Genomic DNA, 23,444 nt, shown 5'->3' with positions numbered 1-23,444 from the left:
TTTGACTCAAAGACACTAAAAAAAACAGTGAACGTTTGAACTCAAGATGCTTGGGCTTGAAGGCGAATGTAATGGTATTCTCATGTATCTGCTGCTCTTGTTCTAGATGATCGAGGTCACTGGTAAGTGTTGAATTGGAAGCCTTGATCTGAGTCATTGCAGGCCATCTCATAGATAGTATACAGTGCATGTTGAAGGTGCTGGATAAGGTGCCAATCAAGCAGGCTGATTGTCCTGCATGATGCTTCTTGAGTGTTCTGCACTCAGAGCCGTATAGGTATACTGCACAGGCAAATGGACACTATTCCGTCATACCTCTGGTACCTTGTGATTGTGGACAAACTTTAAGAAATCAGAGGGTGAGTTACCTGCTGATCCTTACCCTCGAACTGTTTTGTGGCTTGAGTGCACCCTCGGTGCTGGTAGGATGGATTTCCAGGACTTTAGCTTATTTGGTAGTGAATGAATGATGCTATTGTTCTAAGTCAGGAAGTTGCATGGCTTGTAGGGGCACTGTTGAAGGAGTTTTGGGTGAGTCAAAAATATACAGCTTACAGATTGTATACACTTTTGCAACTGTGCATTGGTGGTAGAAAAAGAGATGAATTTATTGTGGTGAATGAAATACTAATCAAGCTGCTTAGTCCTGGATTGTGATGAATTCTTGAGTGTTAACTGGAGTTGCACTCATCCAGACAGGTGGAGAGTATTCTATTATACTCCTAACTTGTACCTTATAGATGATGGACTTTCAGGGGTCGGCTGCACCAACTCTCTGAAGTGCATCTGACCTAGACCCATACCCCATCCATAACCCCGCATTTACCATGGTTAACCCACCTAGCCTGCACAGCCCTGGACATTATGGGCAATCCACCTAACCTGCGCATCTTTGGACTGTAGGAGGAAACTGGAGCACCTGGCAGAAACCCTGTACAGACACTGTGGAAACTTGCAGACTCCCCACACGGTTACCTAAGGCTGGAATCGAACCCAGGGCCCTGATGCAGTTAATTGAAACTGATGGTTGTATCATTGGAAAATAACTATGAATAATCTGAAGGAAGTATATGAACTGACAGAGAGTTGATTTGAATGAGACAAGATCAGAGCTAGCCCAGATAGATTGAAACTAATGGTTGGCAGAAAACAGCTTCAAAGTGGAGATGGATCAGACACTGTCAAAGTATGTTCCCTCAGCAGGAAAATATAGGACAAACAAATCACGAAAGAATGGAAATTAAAATATTGAAGAAGTGTGCCTATAAAAGTGTCAGGTAGAACAAAAGGTTCAGAGGGTGGTAAAAAAGCAAGTGAGAAGTGGCGAAGGACTATATTAAATTCCAAAGTCTTCTGTAAACTCGTCAGTAATATATGTGTGGTAAAAGGAGGAGTAGGGCCACTTTGGGCCCAGGAGACAAGAGGTATGACAAAGGGGTTAAATGCATACTTGACATTTGTCTTCACCTCCAAGATGGACATTGCCGAAGCTATAGTGATAGAGGAGAATGTTTGGTCACCAGAGGGGTTTAACGTTGATCAGGAAGTAGTTTTGGATGACCCATCATACTAAGCAGATGAGGCACTGGAACCAGATGAGATGCATCCAAGGACATTGAGGGAGGCGAGAGTGGAAATTCTTGAGGCACTAATGATAACCAATCTTCCCTGGGATCCAGTGTAGTACCAGAGGACTAGAGAATTGAAAACGTTATGCTGTTGCTCAAAACAGTTGTTGAGGTAAGCCTACCTTTTACTGATCAGTCAGTTTAACTTTGGTGGGGAAATGTGTCGAAATAATAATTATTTGTGGAAAGATGAATAGACGCTTGGAAAAGTATGTTAGTTTGGAAAAGCCAACTTGGATTTGTTAAGGAAGAATCATGCGTAACTTGCTGGAGTTATTTTTTGAAGAGGTGCCTAAGGGCAATGTGGTGGATTTAGTGTACATGGACTTCTAAAAGGCATTCAATACAATGTCACACAGTAGACTTGTGAGAAAAGTTGTAACTCAATAAAAGGGTTGGTAGCAGTGTGGATTCAAAACTCTGTGAGGGACAGAAAACAGAGTAATCATTCAATGGTATTTTAGGTAGAGGAATGTTTGTATTGGAATTCATTTCCCAGGGTAGGTATTAGGATTATGCTTTTCCTGATATATGTGTTGTGGAGACAGTTTCAAAGTTTGTAAATGAGACAAGACAAGGCAACATTGTAAACTGTGAGAAGAACAGCCTGGAACCTTAAAAGGACACTGACAAGTTGATAGACTGAGCAAGTAGGTGACCGATGACTTTCAATATGAAGAAGTGTGAGGTAGGAAAATCATTGAGAAACAGTATAAAATAAAGGGTACTATTTTAAAGGATATGCAGAAGTATAGAGACCTATTGTTTATGTGCAGATGTCATTATTTATGATAGATATCAATAGAACATGCAGTATCCCAGGTTTCACTAACAGGGGTATGGAATACAAGACAGGGAAGTTTATATTGAACATATAGGACACTAGTTAGAGCTGAACTGGAGTATTATGTACAGTACTGGGTACTACACTGTAGAAGGATGGGAATGCATTGGAAAGATGCTCAAGAGGTTTATGAGAATAGTCCTAAAGGTGAGAAACTTCATTAGGAGGATAGATTAGAGAAATTAGTGGTGTTCTTAGAAGGGATAGTTAAGATGAAATCTGGTTATGTTGAAATTCATGGACAGTCTGGATAGAGTCGATAGTTCGCTTTGGCAAAAGAGTTGCGAACCACAGGAAATAGATTGAAAGTGATGGCAAAAGAAACGACTCCAATATGAGGGAAATCTTTTTATACGTAATGGATGATCATTGTCTGGAATGCACTCTGATATTTTGGTGAAGACAAATTCAGTGGGAAGCCAGAATCAACACAAGAATAGAAAGTAAATTCTTCCATTAAGAGGAGAAAGTGTAGGTGTATAGAAATGGCAGAGTTGTTCGTGCAGCGAACTGGTAGTGTCACAGTGAACCTAATAAAGGTAACTATTCTGTGATTCAGTAACAAACATTGCCAAACATTTTAGCAGTATAGTTTTGAATATTTTTTTCAAATTGATGTATTTTATTCTAATCCTCTTTTCCAAATAGTAGTCCAATAAATGCCAAAAAAGTGAGCACCACAATCGGCAATGATTCCTACATTGGGCTTTGGAGAAACTACCTTATCCTTTGCTGCAGTGCAGCAACATGTAGTACGGCTCCTTCAGGGTCACTAAGGTGCTCACCTCCAGAGACGCTGGCGTCTACTCCTGATAGTGGATATAGTCTGGATTCTAAGGTAGGTACTTCTTGAAATTTCTATCAGCTTGATAAAGGTGGATGTTGAGATTGTTTCTGCTGGTCACAGAATTTAACATGCAGGATCACAGACTTTGGATAAGAGTCCAATCATTTAAGAATGAAATGAGGAGAAAAGGTTATGAATCTTTGGAATTCTTAAAACATCTTAGCGCCTCTATTGTTGAAATTTTACATTCCTTAGAGACTCCAAAGGTCCAGAGAGCAGGCTTGACAGCTGATTGAAGTCTAAGATTAAGCATGATCTTTTGAATGGCAAAACAGGTTTGAAATGCCTTATGATCTATTTCTGTTCCTGTTTCTTGTGTGTATTATTCAATAATTGAAAAATAGGAAATGCTTGAATAGATAAGGATATCAATTCTGAGATCATGCCTTACCTGTCTGTAAAAGTAATTGATAATGTGGGCGCCTTGTCAGGTTCATGCTTCAAAGTGATAGAAATGTTCGTTTTCTGTGCATGGCTTCTGGAGCATTTTATCCTTTTGCTGTCCCATGAGGCATTTTGACAACTTCTTGAGGTACTAATGTGAGGTACTTTTGTGAAGTTGTACTCATTTAAACTTGATCATTCTTTTGTATGTGTAGTCAAAATTGCTCCCACATCCACCTGTAAGGCTTTGTTGTACATCCTTCTTAGAACCAGCATTTATGGAATTGTTAGGTATTTATGTACTTTAACCTTAATCCGATTTTTTTCTCTCTTATAAGCAAGCCACGTTTGAATATTGTTTCCATTGTGAATTCTCCAAAATTGTTCTAAATTCCATCAGATTGACTGCTTTGCTAGCTGTCAGCAAATCATTACTGTTTATATCATCGTTGTCATCTCCACAATGCATACAGTTTGAATTCACTAAAATAATGTTGGTGTTCAGTATCTGATAGATCCAAATTTAGGCTTAAATGTGGTTAACTAGGTCCATGTAAATTCAGGTCTGTCACGAAAGTTAGGAGCAGAATGAGGCCATTTGGTCCTTCGAATGGTGGAGCATACTCAGTGAGATTGTGGCTGATCTTGTAATTTTCAATTTCACTTTCCTGCTTTTCCCATTAACTATTGACTTCCTCATTGATTAAAAATTTGTCTCAGCCTTGAATATTTCATGAACCAGCTTCATCAGACTTCTGTAGTAAATAGTTCCATAGAGCCAATGAGAAGAAAAAAAATCATAGAATCCCTACAGTGTGGAAACAGGCCCTTTGGCCCAACAAGTCCACACCGACCCTCCGAAGAGTAACCTGCCTAGACTCATTTCCCTATCAAATTATCCTATATTTTACCCCGACCGATGCGCATTCCTGAAACACTATGGGCAATTTAGCATGGCTAATTCAGCTAACCTGCAGATCTTTGGATTATGGGAGGAAACTGGAGCACCTAGAGGAAACCCACACAGACACGGCGGAAATGTGCAAACTCTGCACAGTCACCCAAGGCTGGAATCAAACCTAAGTCTGTGGCACTGTGAGGCAGCAGTGCTAACCACTGAGCCACGGTGCCACCGTACACCAAGGATATGCATGTCCATAAGTGCCCTCACCAACTTCTTACAGATGCACAATTGAAAACACATTGTCTGAGTGTGTAACAGCCTGATATGGAAACTGCTCTGCCCAGAAACTGCAAAGGGTGGTGTGCACAGTCCAGGCCATCACTGGAGGCCAACCTTCCATCCATGGAGAAAATGAGGACTGCAGATGCTGGAGATCAGACCTGAACATGTGTTGCTGGAAAAGCGCAGCAGGTCAGGCAGCATCCAAGGAGCAGGAGAATCAGCGTTGTAGAGGGAGGAAGAGAGCTTCTTCAAGGAAGGCATCCTTGCAAGAGGATTCGCAGTAGGTTAAAATCTTCTAGGAGAAAGTGAGGACTGCAGATGCTGGAGATTAGAGCTGAAAATGTGTTGGAAAAGCGCAGCAGGTCAGGCAGCATCCAAGGAGCAGGAGAATCGACGTTTCGGGCATGAGCCCTTCTTCAGGAAGGCTCATGTCCGAAACGTCGATTCTCCTGCTCCTTGGATGCTGCCTGACCTGCTGCGCTTTTCCAGCAACACATTTTCAGCTTCCATCCATGGACCCCATTTACATAGCTCGCTGCCACAGAAAGGTTGCCAACATTATCAAAGACTCTTTACACCCCAGTAATGATCTCCTTATAACCTCTTCTGTCAGAGAGAAGATATAGAGGCCTGAATGCATGCACACCAGTAGGTTCAGGGGCAGCTTCCCAGTTGTTATTGGCCGATTGAATGGACTCTCTTGGCTCAAATAATGTTGATCTTGCTAACGTTGATCTCTCCTGCACAATGTTACCTGTACACCCCTGTTTAAATCTTTTGTTCTGTACATCCTTGCTTACTATGACCTGGCTGTACTGCTCATAAACCAAGTTTTTCACTGTACTTCTGTACACATGACGACAAATAAATCAATCAATCCAAAAAAGCATTGTGAACCTTCTCTAGATTGCGTCCAATATCAGTACAACTTACCTCAGATAAGGGGACCAAAACAGTTCATAGTATTCCAGCTGTGGTCTGACTATTGTCTTGGATGCATTTAACATAATTTAAATCCTTTCCTTCTAAACTAAAGGAAGCCATTCCACTTGTCTTCCCTGTGACCCACCAAACTTGAATGCTAGCTTTTAGTGATTCATATGCTAGTATTCCTAAATCCCTCTGTGTTGCGTATTCCTGCAGTCTGTTCCGAATTAAATAGCACTCACCTCCTCTCTTCCTGCCAAAGTGCGTAACCTCACATTTTCAATACGACCTTGCATCTGTCACGTTTTTGCCCACTTATTCAACCTGTTTGTTTCTTTGTAGATTGCTTTGTCATCCTCATCACTTACCTTCCCACCTATTTTTGTGTTGTCTGCAAACTTGGTAATAGTACATTTACTTCCGTCATCTAAGTCATTAATACATATTGCAAATGATTGTGATTGCCAGTGACACTCCTCTAGGTATAGTTACCTACTTTTTGTTTCTATCCCTTTTTGAACAAGGATGTTAAAATGAGCATTTTTCCAATCCTCTGAGGTTTTTCTAATACCTGAGCATTCTTGGAAGGTGATGACCAGTGCATCCATATCTCTGGTACTTTATTTAAAACCCTAGGATGCAAACCATCAGGTCCAGGACTCTTACCAGCCTTTAGCCCCATTAATTTCAAAATACTTTTTTCTATTTTGATAGTTACGTTTATTTCACTCTCGCTCGTGCTCTCTTGCGCTGTCTCTCTCCAACCACCACCACCACCAAGTCCTTTCATTCTTTTCTGAATGCTTTTCGTGTCTTCTGTTGTGAAGAGTGATACAAAGTATTTATATTCACCATCTCTGACATTTCTTGGTTCCCCATAATTTCCCTGCTTCAATCTATAAGATGCAAATACTCCCTGTTGCTTCTCTCTCAGTTTTTTATATGTTCACACAAATTCTTGCTGTATATTTTTGTTACTTACTAGGTTACCCTCAGTTTATTTTCTGCCATTTTGTTATTTATTTGGTCATCTTTTTGTTGCTTTAAAACTTACCCTGTCCTCTGATTTACCAGTAATTCTTGCCACATTGTGTTTTTTTTCCCTTTGAAATTGGTAATCTGAGCTTCTCTGTTAAGCATGCCAGTTTATCCCAGAAGGCCATTTAGGCCTTTGAGCCTGCCCCACCATTCAATAGGATCATGGCTAATTTGACATGCCTCAGGCCCACTCTCCTGCCTTTTCTCAGTAACTCTTCATTCCCCTGCTGATCAAGAATCATTCTATCTCAGCCTTAAATATGCACAAGATCTCTGCTCCCACAGCTCTCTATGGCAAGGAGTTCTAAACACTCAGCTCTCTGAAAGAAGAAATTACTCCTCATCCTAGTCTTAAATTGGTGCCCCTTTATTCTGACTCTCATTTAGACCTAAACTGTCCCACGAGGGGAAACATCCTCTCAGCACTTACCCTTTCAAGCTCCTTGAGAATCCTATATGTTTCAATGAGATCACTTCTCAGTCTTCTAAAGTCCAATGAATCAACTACTAACCTGATGAGCCTTTGCTCATAAGGTAATCCCTCCATGCCAGGGATCATCTTTGTGAACCTTCTCTGAACCACCTCCAATGAAATTATATCTTTCCTTAAATAAGGGGACCAAACAGCACTCTAGATATGGTCCCACCAACACCTTGTACAGTTGCAGAAAGATTTCCTTACTCCTGAATTCCAACTCTCCTTGAAATAGGGGCCAACATTTCATTAGTGTTCTTGATTACTTAGTGCAGCTGTGTGCTAACTTTCTTAGTTCTATGCACTATTATCCCCAAGTTCATTTGATTTGTACCTTTCTCAGTTTCTCTCCATTTAAATAATATTCTGATCTTTTGTTCTTTCTTCCCAAATGAATAACTTTGCATTTTCACACATTATACTCCATTTTCTAACTCAAGGCCTATTCACTAAATCTAACCATGTCTCTTAACTGTATCCCCCTCACAACCTTCCTTTTTACCTATTTTTGTGGCTTCTATACATTTGGCTACAGTACATTAATTCCCTTCCTCCAAGTCATTAATGTGTATTGTAAATAGTGCCATCCCTGCTTCAATCCTTGTGAAATCCCACGGGTCATCGGTCGCCGATTTGAGAAAGAACCTGTTATCCTCACTCACTGCTTCCTGCCCATTAACTAATTCACTATCCATGACAATATATTATCCCCAACAGGTGAGCTCTTATCTAATGACTTAACCTTTTGAGAGGTACTTTGTCAAACATGTTCTGGAAGTCCAAATACATCTACTGGTTTTTCTTTGTCCAGTCTGGTTGAGACTTCCTTGAAAAAGTGTAATACATTAGCCAGACACTATTTCCCTTCCAAGAAGCCACGCTGGCTCTGTTTGATTAAATTTTGATTTTCTAAATGTTCTGCGATTACCTGCTTAACCATAATACCAATATTTTTCCAACAGTAGATATTAGGTTAATCAATCTTTGAATAAGCGTGTCACATTAGCGGTTTTCCATTCCAGTCTAATGCTTCGCACATCTCTGATGGGCGGCACCATGGCTAGCATTACTGCTTCACGGCACCAGGGACCTGAGTTCAGTTCCAGCCTCAGGTGACTGTGCACACTCCACACAGACATTCTCCCTGTGCCTGTGTGGGCTTCCTCGGGGTGCTCTGGTTTTCTCTGACACTCCAAAGATTTGTAGGCAAAATGGATTTGCTGTGCTAAGTTGCCTCATAGTGTCCAGGGATGTGTGCAGGGGGATTAGCAATAGTTAATGCAGGGTTATGTAGAAAGGATGTGATGGTGCTGATCCATGGGCCAAGTGGTCTGTATCTGCACTGTAGGGGTTCTGTGATTCTTCAGAATCCAATGGCTTTTGGAAAATTACCATTAATATCTCAGTAGCCACCTCCTTTAAGTTCCATGGACGCAAACCATCCAGACCAGGGAACTTTACCTTTAGATCCATTAGTTTGTCGATTACTGCTACTTTAGTGATGGTACTTAATTTTTCCCTCCATGCTCTTTAGCATTAATGGGATGTTTGAAGTTTCTTCCACGACAAAGATTGATGCAAAATATCCATTTCATTTCTCTGCAATTCCCTTATTTCCTAACACCATCTCTCCAGATTGATTTTCTAAGGGGTCGGTGTTCACTTTGATACCACTCTTTCCTTTTATATATTTAAAGAAGCTCTTATTGTCTGTTTTTATATTCCTAGCTAGTTTGCCCTCATTTATTTTCTGCTTTTGTTATCTTTGCAGTCTCTTTTGCTGGAATCTGAATTTATGTCTGTATTTGAGGCTTCATGAACTTTGGTCTCCTTACATGTTTTTACTTTGAACTTGATTAACCATGGTTGGCTTATCCCTCCTTAGAATGTCTCCTCCTTATTGGGGTGCAGTTTTGCTGTGGGTCATAAAACACCTCCTGCAATGCCTGTCATTGCTTCCTTACTAACTTTCCTGCTAGTCTGTCCGTCGAGTTCACTTTAGCTAACTCTGTCCTCAGTTCATTGTAATTTTTTTAAGTTAAGCACAGTACTTCTGACTGAAGTTTCTCACTTGAACTGAACATTAAATTTATGATCACTACATCCCAGGGGATCTTTTCACTTTTATGGTTCCTTGGTACAATATGACATTCACATGTCCTGTCTTTCCCTTTTTTTTTGGTAAGAATGAGCACCATCACTAACCTGCAATCCTATATTCTCCTTTACCTTTGATTGTATAATTTTCTATGTACCTGAATATCAACATTTGCCACAAATGTGTTCACTATGAACTATAATAGAATCCACCAGCTCCCACATTATGCAGTTTCAGGACATTGTGTGACCCTGCACTTCTATTTTGTTTGTTTAGTTCTTCATTTGTTTTTTAAATTCCTATTTATTTAGTTTTTAATCTAGAAATATTTCTCTTCTTTACCTTCAAAAGTAATGTATAATAGATAAAATAAAAACTAAAATATTATTAATAAATTAGCAGTTACAGTTAGTTCTTCTATAACCCGATGGTTGTGTTCTTGTGTAAACAGGCATTATATAAAAATCACAACTTTAAGTGCTGTTTCTAAAATTTGGCAATATAATTACATTACAGCCAATGCGCTTTCGAAACATTTCATCAGTCGTGTTACAGCGAATTCACATCAACAAAACGTGCATTCTCACAGAGCAACCTGTATTACTAACCATTGAACTTTGAGATTTTCCTGGATGTTACTCTGTTTTATGCAGGGCTTCCCATTCTGGGTTCAATTTATTCTATTAAACAGACCTTGCAAAGTATGAACCAAAAAAGCAAGCAAATATAATTTTTTTCCCCCTTCAAATGCGAAGGATGACTTTCTGACTTTGGACATTGACCTACTGGCCCATATTTATAAACAAATAAGAAATTTTAATTGTCATTATTTCAAGTGCAGCTTTGGTTATGTAAGCTACAAAAAAATGAGCAGTTAAATCCGGAAGAATCAAACTGTGGATAGGACAAGGAACCGCATATTTAATATACATTTAGGACAGCAATCAGGATAGTCATAATCTGGCATTGTCTTCTGTGTAGAATAATGCTAGCAAAAGGTCTGTACTTTATTGAAGAAAAGCAGGTTTGAGAGATCTGGCTTCCTTCTAGACAAGGCCCTTCCTTATCCATAATTATTTTATGAAACATAGCAGCTGATTTAGGTACAAGGTGATCCTAGAGACAATAAATATGTATTTTTAATGATGTGGAGGTGATGATGTTGGACTGTGATGGACTAAGTCAAGATCCAACAGGTTTATTTGAAATCACAAGCTTTCAAGTGAAGTCACTTCATTTGAAGGAGCAGTGCTGTGAAAGTTTATGATTTCAAATAAACCTGTTGGACCATAACCAGGTGTCATGTGACTTCTCTCTGCATTTTTCGAGGAATGTTAGCTTGAACATCAGAAAAGTGCAGTGGTCATCTTTGATGTGCTTGTGTCCTTTTATGCTGAATGAAGCAGGCATTTGGGGACTTAGTTTAACATCTAATCTAAAAGATACCACCTTTAACAAGAGTATTCCTTTCATACTGTTATTAAATGTCAGCTGAAATTATGATCGTAGTAAAGTGTGAAGACATAATATGTTTTTCTCAATCAAAAATGCTACCAACTACTAATCAATTTGACATTTGCAGCAATAACCAGAATAGGTAACATGAGATTATGAAGATATGAATTTTATATTAAGGTGAATACTTTGTAATTTCAGATAATTGGCATTCCATCCCCATCTTCGCTATTCAAGTTTATAGTTCCAATGATGCGCTCTGAGAGCATGGAAATTACAGAATCTCTGGTGCTGGGGCTTGGCAGGACCAATCCTGTAGCATTTAGGTAAAAGGCATTTCATTGCACAAGTTTTCTTATGTCTGAACCAGCAAAACATGTTAAGATGTATTTAATTTGAATTTCTTTAAGATATTTGAAGAGCAAGATGTTCCCTCCAGGATTGCCCAAATATCTACAATTTTTGAGAGCCAGTTTAAAAGCCAATTAGTTGTATTTATTCACAACTTTAGCTGCTTTTGTCCTCAAAGAGATTGGATTGCTTTGTGCTTCAAATCACATTGTTCACTCGATGCTTTTTGACTCAAAAGTAGAATAAGAAAGCTGAGCTTAGTTTCAAACTGGATTGAAGAAAATTCATTTTGCAATTTTTTCAACAAAAAATAAGCTTTATCTGACAGCTATGTTTTTTACGCATTGAACAAAGATTTTGTGCTCAATTTGTAAATTAAATATAGTAAATATTTTGTCTATCAAAATTTGTCTTAATAATTACTAACATGCCTGCTCCCATCACCTCCACTGGCAATGCAATCTAGGCACCTGCCATTTTCTATGTAAGAGATGTTCCCCACAGTTCTCCATTAAATATTTTCCCTCTCACCTTGAACCTGTGCCCTGTTGTAGTAGTTGACCTTTCCACTCTGGGGAAAAAGTTTATGACAATTCATCCTATCTGTGCCTTTCATAATTTTGTCGTCCTTTATTTGGGTGCCTCTCAGCCTCTGTCTTTCCAGTGAAACCAATCTTGAGTTTATCAAACCTCTGCTCATAATTAAAGTCCTTAAGACCAGGTAACATCTGCTTAACTTTCTCTGCAACCCTCTCCAAAGCATCCATGTCCTTCTGGCCAATGAAAGCTAAATGGTTAGCAGCTCATTTTCAGTCGCTTCTTTTTTTTTTGCAGAGAGTTGATAGAAGAACTTCATCCCATTATAAAAGAAGCACTTGAAAGAAGGCCAGAGGTAAACAAAAATTGAACTGGACTCTTAATGAAAAAGCATAAGGTGATCTGCATTAGAATGTTTGATTGTATGTGTGTGGATCTGTTGTGAAAGGTTTTCTATACCAGATTTTCAAAAGTTAAAAGAAACTGGCAGTCAGGTGTCTAAGTTAGAAATTCTGAATGTTTTTTTTCAGCTTGAAAACTGAATTTGAGCAAAGAATGTTTCATATAAAGTCAGTTCCCAATTCACTATCAACTGCTTTTTCAGGTTCCTAACTCTTTTTAGCTTTTGACCATCCATCTCAATGATGTTGGTGCAGTTCCTGATTTGCTCAACATCCACACCCTCAACATCCACGTCCTCCTGAAAACCATTACTGTCTCTCATCCCGTTTGCCAGATACAGTCCTCATTCTACTTCCTTAAGTGGAAGTGTATAGAATTCAAAGGATAGAGCAAGTAACTTGCTAAACTATTCATGATTAAGATCTGGCTGGATCACATAAAGCATGATGTTGTCTGTTGAAATTGCTCACTATTCTAGGAATGTTCTGGAATGCAAAGATAACCTCTGATTTCTCTGCTAAAGTTGTCTTTTTCAAACCCATCTACTCCTTTTTTATACCCTTGTCGCCAATAAAAATGCAGAAAGATTTTTGTTAGTAAGATTTCAGTCATCCAATAAGCTGCCTCCGCTACTACCCTCTTATACCAGACCAGTTTTCTTCTAAGATTCTCCTCTGTCCGATTCCAAGCCCTCATCTTTGTCAAGTCACTCCCCTTTTTCTGATGCATGCCTTTTACAGGCTCAGCTTACCTGCAAGACCCATCTCTTGTTCCCTCAGCCTGTTTGCAGCAAAGTAGTGTTTTCATCGCTCATCTTATTAATGTTTGTTTTCAACTCTGATACTGTTGCCCTCTTTTTGAATTCATCACAACACTGACCCCTTTATCCTTGTAAATTACCATGTTATTACCAACCATCCTTTCTTCTCAAAACTTTTTCAACATGTGGTTGCCACCTAAATTTGTGTCCATTTTCTCTGGGGTGCTCTGTGTTCTTCCGTTCAGGATTTCATCCTTGACCAAATACCAAAATAGCTCTTCTCAAAGTTTCAAATGAAATCCTGTGTTAAACAAACCCTTCCTGTGACTCTTCACTTGTCTACGTTGTTTGAAGTGGTCATTCACACTGTCTTTCTATGGATGGGACTGCACATGCCTGATACCACTATTATTGTAGCCAGAGAAGCTTTCTTCTTTTCCTACCTGGTTACTTGGGGTAGACCTTAAGGACCTATCCCTGATCCACTCTTATTTCCTGTCTATATGGTTCTCTTTTGTTATATTAAGTAAAACCTGAATGCTGATTTCTGTAAGTTCACTGACAACACCAAATTCCCTTTGACTGCTACCCCTGCCTCGCCTGAACCTCTCTCCACCTTGCACTGTTCTTAAATGGTCTAACTGCATGTCCAACAACCAATATTGGATCATCTTAAAATTTCTCTCAATACCAGGAAATCTGTAAAGTTTGATCCCCATTGCAAGCCACATTCTCTAGCCACTGACTCTGTTTCACTCCCTGGCAGCTTTGAGTCTGAGCCTTATTGTCTGTAATCTTGAAGTCATATCATGGTTGACCCCAGAAGAAGGTTGCAAGCAGAACTGTATTGTAACTAATGCCACCCATTTCCAACCCAGTAATGTCACGTACTTTTGCTGTGCCCAAAAGCTGGGATTTAATGTCCTGTGTACTAAATGTTGGACTGATGACTTCTGGGGTGATTAGATCCTGTCTCTAATGGCAGGAAAGCTTACAGGCTGAAATGCCAATTCAGTACTTAAATGCTGTCCTGCAGTGATTTTGCGCCCTCTAACCCCATCTGAAGGGGTAGTATGCCACCTTATATTAAATTTAAGATGCTATTTCCATGCTCATAAGTGTTCAGACAACTCAGTTCTGTATTACTGCCTTACTTAATTATTTTCCAAGTTTTCCTTAATGAACATTAAAAACCCACTATTATGTAACCCTCGATTCCTTTTTTCCCTTATTGTGCCTTCCTTTTCTTCCTAACCTTTTGGCTCCACTCTTCTCTCCTTTGCTCTGCTCCCTCTGTTTCTGTTCACTCACAACAGAACTTACGCTGGTTTATAGAATTGAAACTCACTAATGAATAAGTTATAAACTTTTAATTGTTTACAATGAAAATAAACTGTTTTATAAACATATTTTATTGACATGTGTAATTATGCAATTATTGTCATGTTATTCACCTATTTTTAAAATTGTCTCATTGGAGTAATATATGCCAACATGATGCCAAATTAAATTAATTCCATCTGCTTGACCTTGGTCCACATCCCTCCATTCCTTCCATACATGTGTGCTTATCTAAAAGTTCCCTAAACACCCCTATTGTATCTGTTTCCACCATCCCTTGCATTGTACTCCAGACTCCTACTACTCTGTGTAAAACTCTTGCCCCTCGCATCTCCTTTGAACTTTCTCTCCTCACCTTAAATGCATGGCCCCTAGTATTAGACATTTCAATTCTGGGAAAAAGATTCCAAGTGTCAACCATATCTATGCATCATATAGTTTTATAGACTTCTATTAAGTCTCTCCTTAGCCTCTGCTACTCCAGAGAAAACAGCCCGAGTATTTGTAGCCTCTCCTTATAGGTCCTACGGTCTAATCCAGACAGCATCCTGGTAAACCTCTTCTTCATCCTCTCGAAAGCCACCACATCCTTTCTGTAAAGTGGTGACCAGAATTGAATGCAATACTGTATGTGTGGCCTAACTAGAGTCTTATAAAGCTTCAACATGACATCCTGACTTTTGTACTCAATTCCTGGACCAGTAAAGACAAGAATGCCAAATGCCTTCTTTAGTACGCTATCTACTTGCGTGGCCACTTTCATGGAGCTGTGGATTGAACCCCAAGATCTCTCTGTACATCAAGGCTGTTCATGGTCCTGTCATTAACTCTATATTTTTTTCTTAACATTTGACCTCCCAAAGTGCAGCACCTCACACTTGTCTGGATTAACTCTCTGTCTGCCATTTCTCTGCCCATATCTGTAACTGATTTATATCTGGCTGTATCCTTTGAGAACCTTCTACCGATCTTTGTATTGTCTGCAAGTTTACTAACCCACGCATTTATGTTTTCATCCAAGTTGTTTATGTATATTACAAACAGCGGAAGTCCTAATACAGATCCCTGCAGAACACCACGAGTCACAGACCTCCAGCCAGAAAATACCCTTCCTCCACAATCTTTTGTTTTATTATATAATTCTTGTTTATTTATATTTACTCAATACAATTGACAGCTGTAGTTTAAAAGATGTTCCTTTTGTACACAAAGGAAATGCTAAACCGTAGACCCATCTTAATTAATGGCATCATGGAAGAACTTTGCAGCTCCATTCATTATTTCAGCGAAAGATTATGGGTCGCTCACATTATATTTGGAGATTTCGGAGCATGTAGTATTTGTCACTTTTCAATGATTCCACATATTTGACTTTGCTTTTCTGTATGGGAATGGTAATGTTTTATTGTTTCATCAACATGTATGGTATGTAACCAAACCCAGCCCATAAGAGCTGAAGTGTGGCTGTGCAATCAGAAATAAGCTAGTGAAAAACAATAGTAAACTACTGTACAGCCAACTGCTTGATTTGTCAATTGCTAACTCCAGTAATTTGAAAATTTAGAGCCACCATTTCTTCAAGATTATATGATATTGATATATTTTGAAAGCTGCTAAGTATTGTTCATATGCAAAGGGTTTAAAATGTTCTTTTGTATGATATCATTAATATTATAATTTGACGAGCTATACTACCTGCAACTTTGGAAATTTAATGGCTATATTTACACAATTACTATAATTTGTATTTGCGATTGTTACTTAAGTTGTTTGATTTTTATCAGTTTGGATGCAATGTGGAAATTCAAAATGCAGAAAATAAGTGATATTTGCATCTGTATTGCAGAATATGAAACGACGCAGGCGTCGAGATATTTTGCGGGTACAACTCGTGAGGATCTTTGAGCTACTAGCAGATGCTGGTGTAATTAGTCACAGGTAAATAACAAACATGAAATTAGGTTTCAACTCTCAACAAATTGCAACTGAAAAGTTATGAACTTAAAAATAGAAGTCCGTGGTGTTGGAGGTATTATTTTAGCATGGTTAAAGGCTTGGGGCTAATCAATAGAAGTCAGCGTTGGGATAGGAAAGTACTTTTAGGACGGCCAGCTGTAAGTAAACGAGTATCAGATGGATCAGTGCTGGGGTCGCAATTATTTACAAAAAAATATTCATGACTTGGATGTGGAAAGTGAACGTAATGTCACCAAGTTTGCTGACGACCCAAAAATTGATGAGACAGTAAATGATAAGGATGACATGAGCACTCTGTAGAGGGATGTAGACAGGTTAAGTAACTGGATAAAAACTTGTCAGATTGAATATAATGTGGGCAATTGTAAAGTTAGGCACGTTGGCAGGAGTTGAATACTATTTAAGTGGAGGAAGACTGCAAAATGCTACAGATTTGGGAATACTCGTTTATTAATCACACAAGTTTAGCATTCACACTCAGTAGGTGATATAGAAGGCAAATAGAATGTTGATCTTTATTTCAGTGGAGTGTAAAAGTAGAGAAGCTTTTTTAAAACTATACAAGGTGTTAGTCGGACCATAGCTGGAATACTGTTAACCGTTTTGGACCCCTTTTAGAGTCCTCAAGTCGACACAAGAGTCAGACAGCATAGAAACAGACCCTTCAATCCAGCTCATCCATGTCTACCAGGTTTCCTAAACTAAGTTAGTCCTATTTGCCTGCTTTTGTCTCCTATCTGTCTAAACCTTTCCTATTCATGTACCTGTCCAAATGTCTTTTAAATGTTGTAATTGCTCTCGTCTCTACCACGTCTTCTGGTAGCTTGTTCCACGGATGCACCACCTTTTGTGTGGAAAAAGTTGCCCCTCAGGTCCATTTTAAATAGTTTTCCACACTCACCTTATGTTGTGCCTTCGAGTGTTGGACTCCCCTTCCCTCGGGAAAAGGTGTTGCCATTTCATCTTAGCTATGCTTCACATGACTTTTATAAACCTCTATAAGTTCACCCCTCTGCCTCCAATGATCCAAAGAAAAAAGTCCCAGCCTATCCAGTCTCTCCCTATATCTCAAACTCCCCAGTCTTGGTAACATTTCTTGTAGATCTTTTTTGGACTCTATCCAGTTTAATGATATCCTTCCTATAACAGGGTGACCAGTATTGTATACAGTACTCCAGGAGTGGCCTCACCAGTATCTTGTACAGCTGCAACATGACATCCCAACTCCTATACTCAATGCTCTGACCAATGAGGTCAACCACACCAAATGCCATCCTGTCTACCTGTGTCGCAACTTTCAAGGAACTGTGTACCTGAACCTCTAAGGCTCTTTCTTTGTACATGCTCCTCAGGGCCTGACCTTTAACTTGTACATACTGCCCTAGTTTGCCTTATCAAAATGCAACATCTCATACCTATTTAAATTAAACTCCATTTGCCACTTCTTGGCCCAGCTCGTTGTCTCTTAGATAACCTTTTTCAGTGTCCACTATACCACCAATTTTACTGTCTTTCGAAAACTCAGTAGCCTTGCCTCCTATGTTCTGTCCCAATTTATCTAAAGTTAAGATATGTACTGGCATTGGAGGCAGTCGAAAGAACTAAGGTTATCTCAGGTATGGAGAGACTGTCTTACGAGCAGAGGTTGAGTCCGTTGTGCCCATGCTCCTTATTGTATAAAAGAATGAGAAGTGATCTTATGGAAACCTACAAAATCCCTTGGGGGTCTTGACAGGATAGATGTGGAAAGATTGATTTCCCTTGTGGGAGAGTCAAAGACCAGAATGCATAATTTCAGAGGTCATCTATTTAAGACAGCTGAGAAATTTTGTCTCAGAATAGTGAATCTGTGAAATTCTTAACTGCAGAAAGCTGTTAAGGCTGTGTCATTAAATATGTTCAAGGCTGGGACAGATTTATTATCAGTAGGGGAATGAAGGTTTTTTGGGAAAAGGCAGGAAAGTAGAGTTGAGAACTTTCTGATCAACCATGAAATCCTTACATAGTAGAGCAGACTTGTTTGGCTGAAAGACCTACTTCTGTTCTGACATCTGATGGGCTTTTAGGAAGTTTGGGAAAACTTGTACTGAAAATAAGGAGATAGTGTAAATTTAATTCACATTGTGGCATGAAGGGTGTGCACAGTTTTGAAGATGGAATGCTAATCTTATGCTGACCTGGAGACAACATGCCATTCTGCTATTGAACATTCTAATTGGTGTTTGATTTGAGAAAGAACAAATGAAATTGAAGTGCAATTTATCTGTTCATTACTTGAAATTTTAGTCTAATTTCGTGTCATAAATTAATCGCAAATATCCGATTATAACAAGTGCATAGATTTTATTTGATGTTGATTTGGCTTTTTGTGTTTTGGTTTTCTTACCTATTGTTTGTTTTCAAATACTAGTGGAAGTGGAGGCCTTGATAATGAAACACATTCCCTCAATAACACTTTGTTGGAGTATGTTGATCTGACAAGGCAGCTGCTTGAAGCTGAGAATGACAAGGATTCTGACACGTTAAAGGATATCCGATGCCATTTCAGTGCCTTGGTGGCAAATATCATTCAAAATGTCCCAGGTATGCATAATTCCATAAGCAATTAGTTACTGTGATGATTTTTTTAAAAATCTACTATGTATTGCAAGTGTAAATGTGTCTAACAAGTGCATAATCTAACTTATAATTAATTGGGGCCAGTAATGTTTATTGATTTAGAATATTTACAAGAAAAAGAGGTCAGTTTATTATGACCTAGTTCAGTTTTAGGGTGCATTTATTGAACAATTATAACATCAATGTAATCTAAATGTACTTTACTATTGTACTAGTAATATAAATCCTATTAGTCCGGCGTTATGTCAGGCCTTAACTCTACAGTTACACTGGACGAGTTTAACTAAATTTCTTTAGTGTAATTGTGGGAGAAAATACAGGTCCCAGCCCCTCCATGACATGGCCACAAAACAGACAACACAAAATGTCTGCACTTAGCTACTGAGCCTACCTTCGATGCCTCAAATTGGCCAAACCAGCTGCTCCAGACATCACACATACCTCAAGACATGACTCATCCAGCCCCAGACCAAGAGAATATACTTCTTCTGATTAAGTGATAATAAGCCTCCCACTTCACAGCAACCCAGCACCTCTGATGTCCTTAGGACACAGCTGCTCCCACTAGGAGTCCAGCCTTCACAAAGGGTCCCCAGACAAGGAGGCACCAAAGGTACTTCGCTTGCCCCCCTCAACAATACAAACCCATTGACACCAGGATGAAACCCACTAACACCACCTGCAGCCAAGGATCGGAATCTCCTGAGTCAATTAAGAAACTCATTGCGGACCCTTGAATCTTTTCAATGAATGAACTTTATTTCTCTTTGTTGTACAATTCACACCATTGTCTCATAACTCGCACTTCATTGTTGCAATGGTATGAAACTCCACTAAATTCTCTATCTGGGGAAGAAGCTGTGTCTCCTTCTGAACGGCCTGTCAGTGACTGTTTCAGTGGAATCAAGTCTCTTCCACGATATTGCTGCATGTTAAATAAATCTTTGTTAGTTTTCCGACCGATCTGTGTGTTTGTGATCTCTGATTAATTGAGCTAAGTTCTCCGGCAGTAATTTACCCTTAGCATACTTTCTCATTTTCTAGTTTTTACGTTGTATGAGAACTGTTGGGTGTAGTTGATTGGAAGGAATTTTTCAAAATCTAAATGAACTGGAATATGTGATATGCAAAATTTCAACTGCAAAATAGATCATAGTCAATAGCATAGAAAACAGTTAAAAAGAAAACCATGGAAATTGAGCAAAAATTGAGCATATTTTGATGTTTAGTATTAATTTCTGGTTAGATCCCACCAACAAAGGCCACAATTGATAGTATATCCAGGTAATTTAATGTATTGTCTTTATTCCCCCATTTAAAGAAACTCCATTTCAGAGTCTTGACGAGTAAATTGTCCAACTTCTTATCTTGCACTATCTTGTGCTCTCTGTACTTTATTTTAAGGTATTTTTTTTTAATTTCAAAAATATACTTTATTCATAAAATGATTTGATGGTCTGTACATTTGATCATGCCATACATATGTCCACATTTACAAACACAGATTCGAATTTATCCTTGTCATTTACAATCCTGTGCATTAAAGTATATATTACAGAATTAGCTTGTCATGAAACTGTCACTGGTTTACCTTAACATTGTCTGAAGACTCCATAGATTTGAAATCATAAAGGCAGAAAGTTTATTGCTGAACGTCCTCAAATTTGTTATGGAAGGATTGTTTGTGTGAGTCTCAGAGTTGAGTGTGTAACAAACCCAGAGAATGCTGTCTGGTCTGGCAGTGTCTGTGGAGAGAAACACAGTTGAAGTTTTGAATCCATTATGATTTCTTTAGAACATTTCTTCAGAAAATTGCAGTATATGTTTTGCTGAGAGATGTAATGCAACTTTAAAATGAATATATTCTAGATCACTCTTCATCCAAGGTGCTTGAGAGTTAACTAGACCCAGCATCTGACCGCACAAATAAAATGAGCAGTACTCATATCATTGTCTAACACTTGTGCAATGACTTGTGTTGAAATTCTTCTGTAGATAAAATCTACAGGGCTTAAACATTTTGAGACTCATTTTGACTTTTTTGCCTTTCCTTACAGTTCACCAACGGAGGGCTATCTTTCCACAGCAGAGTTTACGCCACAGTCTATTTATGTTGTTCAGTCACTGGGCTGGCCCATTTAGCATAATGTTTACTCCTCTGGATAGATACAGTGACAGGAACATGCAAATTAACCGGCATCAGTATTCTGCATTAAAGGTATAAGCACTGATCCTTCTCATTCATTGTGACAATGTACCAAGAGTTTTATGAAATCTAATTCTATATGAGATAGTGTTATGTTGTGTCCTGTCATGTGGCAAATATTATTGATTAATGTTTTCTGGATGCAAGGTCAAATTAATTTTGTACCAATGGAAGAAAAGCAATTATTTGGTTCTATTGTATGAGCATCATTGACTGGCACTGCATGAAACTGTATGTGCACATTCATTACAGTACAATGATATCAATCAAAAAGTAATTGTTGATGGACTTTTTTTATTGGAAGGCTGTTTCCAGTGGGGCTCTGCAGGTCCCCCTTTCTTTTTGTGGCCAACGTTAATATTTTGGATGTAAATTATAGGGTGCACAGTCAAGAACGTTCCCTGAAAATGTTTCCTGCATAGCTAATATTGAAGAAGATAGCTACACAGTGCAGAAAGTTATCAATGGATTGGTTAGGTAGGCAACAAGTGCCAAATGGAATTTAACACCGAGTAGTGTGACGTAATGCATTTAGGAAGGTCAAACAAGGCAAAGGAATACACAGTAAGAGTGATAATATGGAGGGGTACAGAGTAAGTGAGGTACCTTGGGCTGCATGTCCATTGATCCCTGAAGGTAGCAGGGTGGATCATTAAGGTGGTTAAGAAGCTTGTGGAATCCTGATCTTTATTAGCTGAAGTATAGGATATAAGACCATAGAGGTTATGCTGGAATTGTATAAATCATCAATTAGGTCACAACTTGGATACTCTGTGTAAATCGGGTCACAGCATCTGGTTGTACAAGTGAGGTAACGAGTGAAAAAATGCAACAGTGGAAAAAAAAATGGATTGTCTGGGATTCTTCCCCTTGAAACAGAGAAGACTACGGATTGAGATTTACAAAAGTGAGAGGATAGAATGACCTGGATAGAATGCGATGGAAAGAGCCTATTTAATGGAGAGGTTAGTGTTTCAAGGATATAGATTTAAAGGAATTGGTAGAAAGATTGTAGATCGAGATGCAAAAGGCATTTCTCACCGAGATGATAGTATTGGTTTGGAACTGACTGCCTGAAAAGGTAGCAAAGACAGAAACCCTCCTATCATTTAAAAGATGTGTCTGGAAACACATCTCAAATGCCATAATCATTTGGGCACATGAATCAAAGTCCGTCATGGCAGCCTGATATATTTGAATTCAATTAATAAATCTAGAATTCAAATAATAAAACTAGTCTCATGGTGACCGTGACTCAGTTGTTGATTGTGATAAAGACCCACCTGGTTCACTAATGCCTTTTGAGAAGGCAATATGTTATTACTTAACTCCAAATACACAGCAATGTGAGTGACTTGTAACTGTCCTCTGAAATTGCCCTCACCAGTCATTCAGTTCAAGGGCAATTAGGGATGGGTAGCAAATACTAGCTTTGCCAACAACACTCTGGTTCCATGGTAGTTTTTTTCCTTCATTGTTGATAGAAATTTAGGTAGTGCATTCCAGATCATAAGAACACTGTCCGTTTTAAAACAAGTGGATCTCTTCCTCCAGTTCTTATGCCAATCAAAAATACCTATCCTCCGATTCTTGATACTTGGTCCACCAGAAACAGATTCTTTATTTAAACCTCAAAACCATTCAAGAATTTTTGAGAACTTGTAAATCTTATCTTAAACCTGTTTGCTTTATGGAAAAGAATGCTAGCTTTTTCAGTTTCTCCCTATTTGACTCTCCCAGTTGTCTGCATTGTTTCTGTTATCTCTGATGTTTTATTCTGATTCCTATTCCCCTGTCACATTGTTTAAACCCTCTACCACAGCACTATTTAACCTCCAAAAGGAAAAGTAGTTGCCATACCACACTGTGATGCATCTGGATAGGATGCTTTCTATGGTGCATCTATAAAAATTGGTAGGAGTCTTTGTGGATGTGCTGAGTTTCCTTTCGCCTCTTGAGGAAGTGGAGACATTTTTGTGCTTTCCAGACCATTCTGTCAGTGTGGGCGGTCCAGGACAGATTGATGGTAATCACCACTCCCAAGTACTTGACGCTGTCAACCATCTCCATCTCAGCACCATTGATGCCAGACAGGCGTGCCCTCCATTCTGTTTCTTGAAATCAGTGACCAACGATAGAGAGTTGTGAACACAGCCCAGTCTATCTCCCAAATCAGCCTTCCATCCATTGATTAGATTCCCTACGGTGTGGAAACAGGCCCTTTGGCCCAACAAGTCCACACCGACCCTCCAAAGAGCAACTCACCCAGACCCTTTCATCTACTCCCTACTAATGCACCTATCACTTTGGGCAATTTAGCATGGCCAATTCACCTGGCCCACACATCTTTGTGACTGTGGGAGGAAACT

The 23,444-nt window shown here is 39.0% G+C and overlaps 1 protein-coding gene across 13 annotated transcripts in view; it reads left to right on the top strand.

Moving 5' to 3' along the window:
• Nucleotides 1-23,444, top strand: part of fryl (furry homolog, like) — a 467,472-nt gene that overhangs the window by 276,526 nt on the left and 167,502 nt on the right. For all 13 annotated transcript variants that reach the window (XM_072569022.1, XM_072569030.1, XM_072569038.1 and 10 more), the window contains 6 exons: nt 3,121-3,310; nt 11,084-11,208; nt 12,068-12,125; nt 16,120-16,211; nt 18,661-18,833; nt 20,927-21,087. In XM_072569022.1, the coding sequence (XP_072425123.1) occupies nt 3,121-3,310; nt 11,084-11,208; nt 12,068-12,125; nt 16,120-16,211; nt 18,661-18,833; nt 20,927-21,087 (799 nt within the window). The remainder of the gene's footprint in view (nt 1-3,120; nt 3,311-11,083; nt 11,209-12,067; nt 12,126-16,119; nt 16,212-18,660; nt 18,834-20,926; nt 21,088-23,444) is intronic.

Source organism: Chiloscyllium punctatum, chromosome 1 (genome assembly GCF_047496795.1).
Source record: "Chiloscyllium punctatum isolate Juve2018m chromosome 1, sChiPun1.3, whole genome shotgun sequence".
In the NCBI taxonomy this organism is placed as follows: Eukaryota; Metazoa; Chordata; class Chondrichthyes; order Orectolobiformes; family Hemiscylliidae; genus Chiloscyllium; species Chiloscyllium punctatum.
The sequence above is the reverse complement of the archived record's forward strand: the minus strand, read 5'-3'. Positions and strand labels throughout refer to the sequence as shown.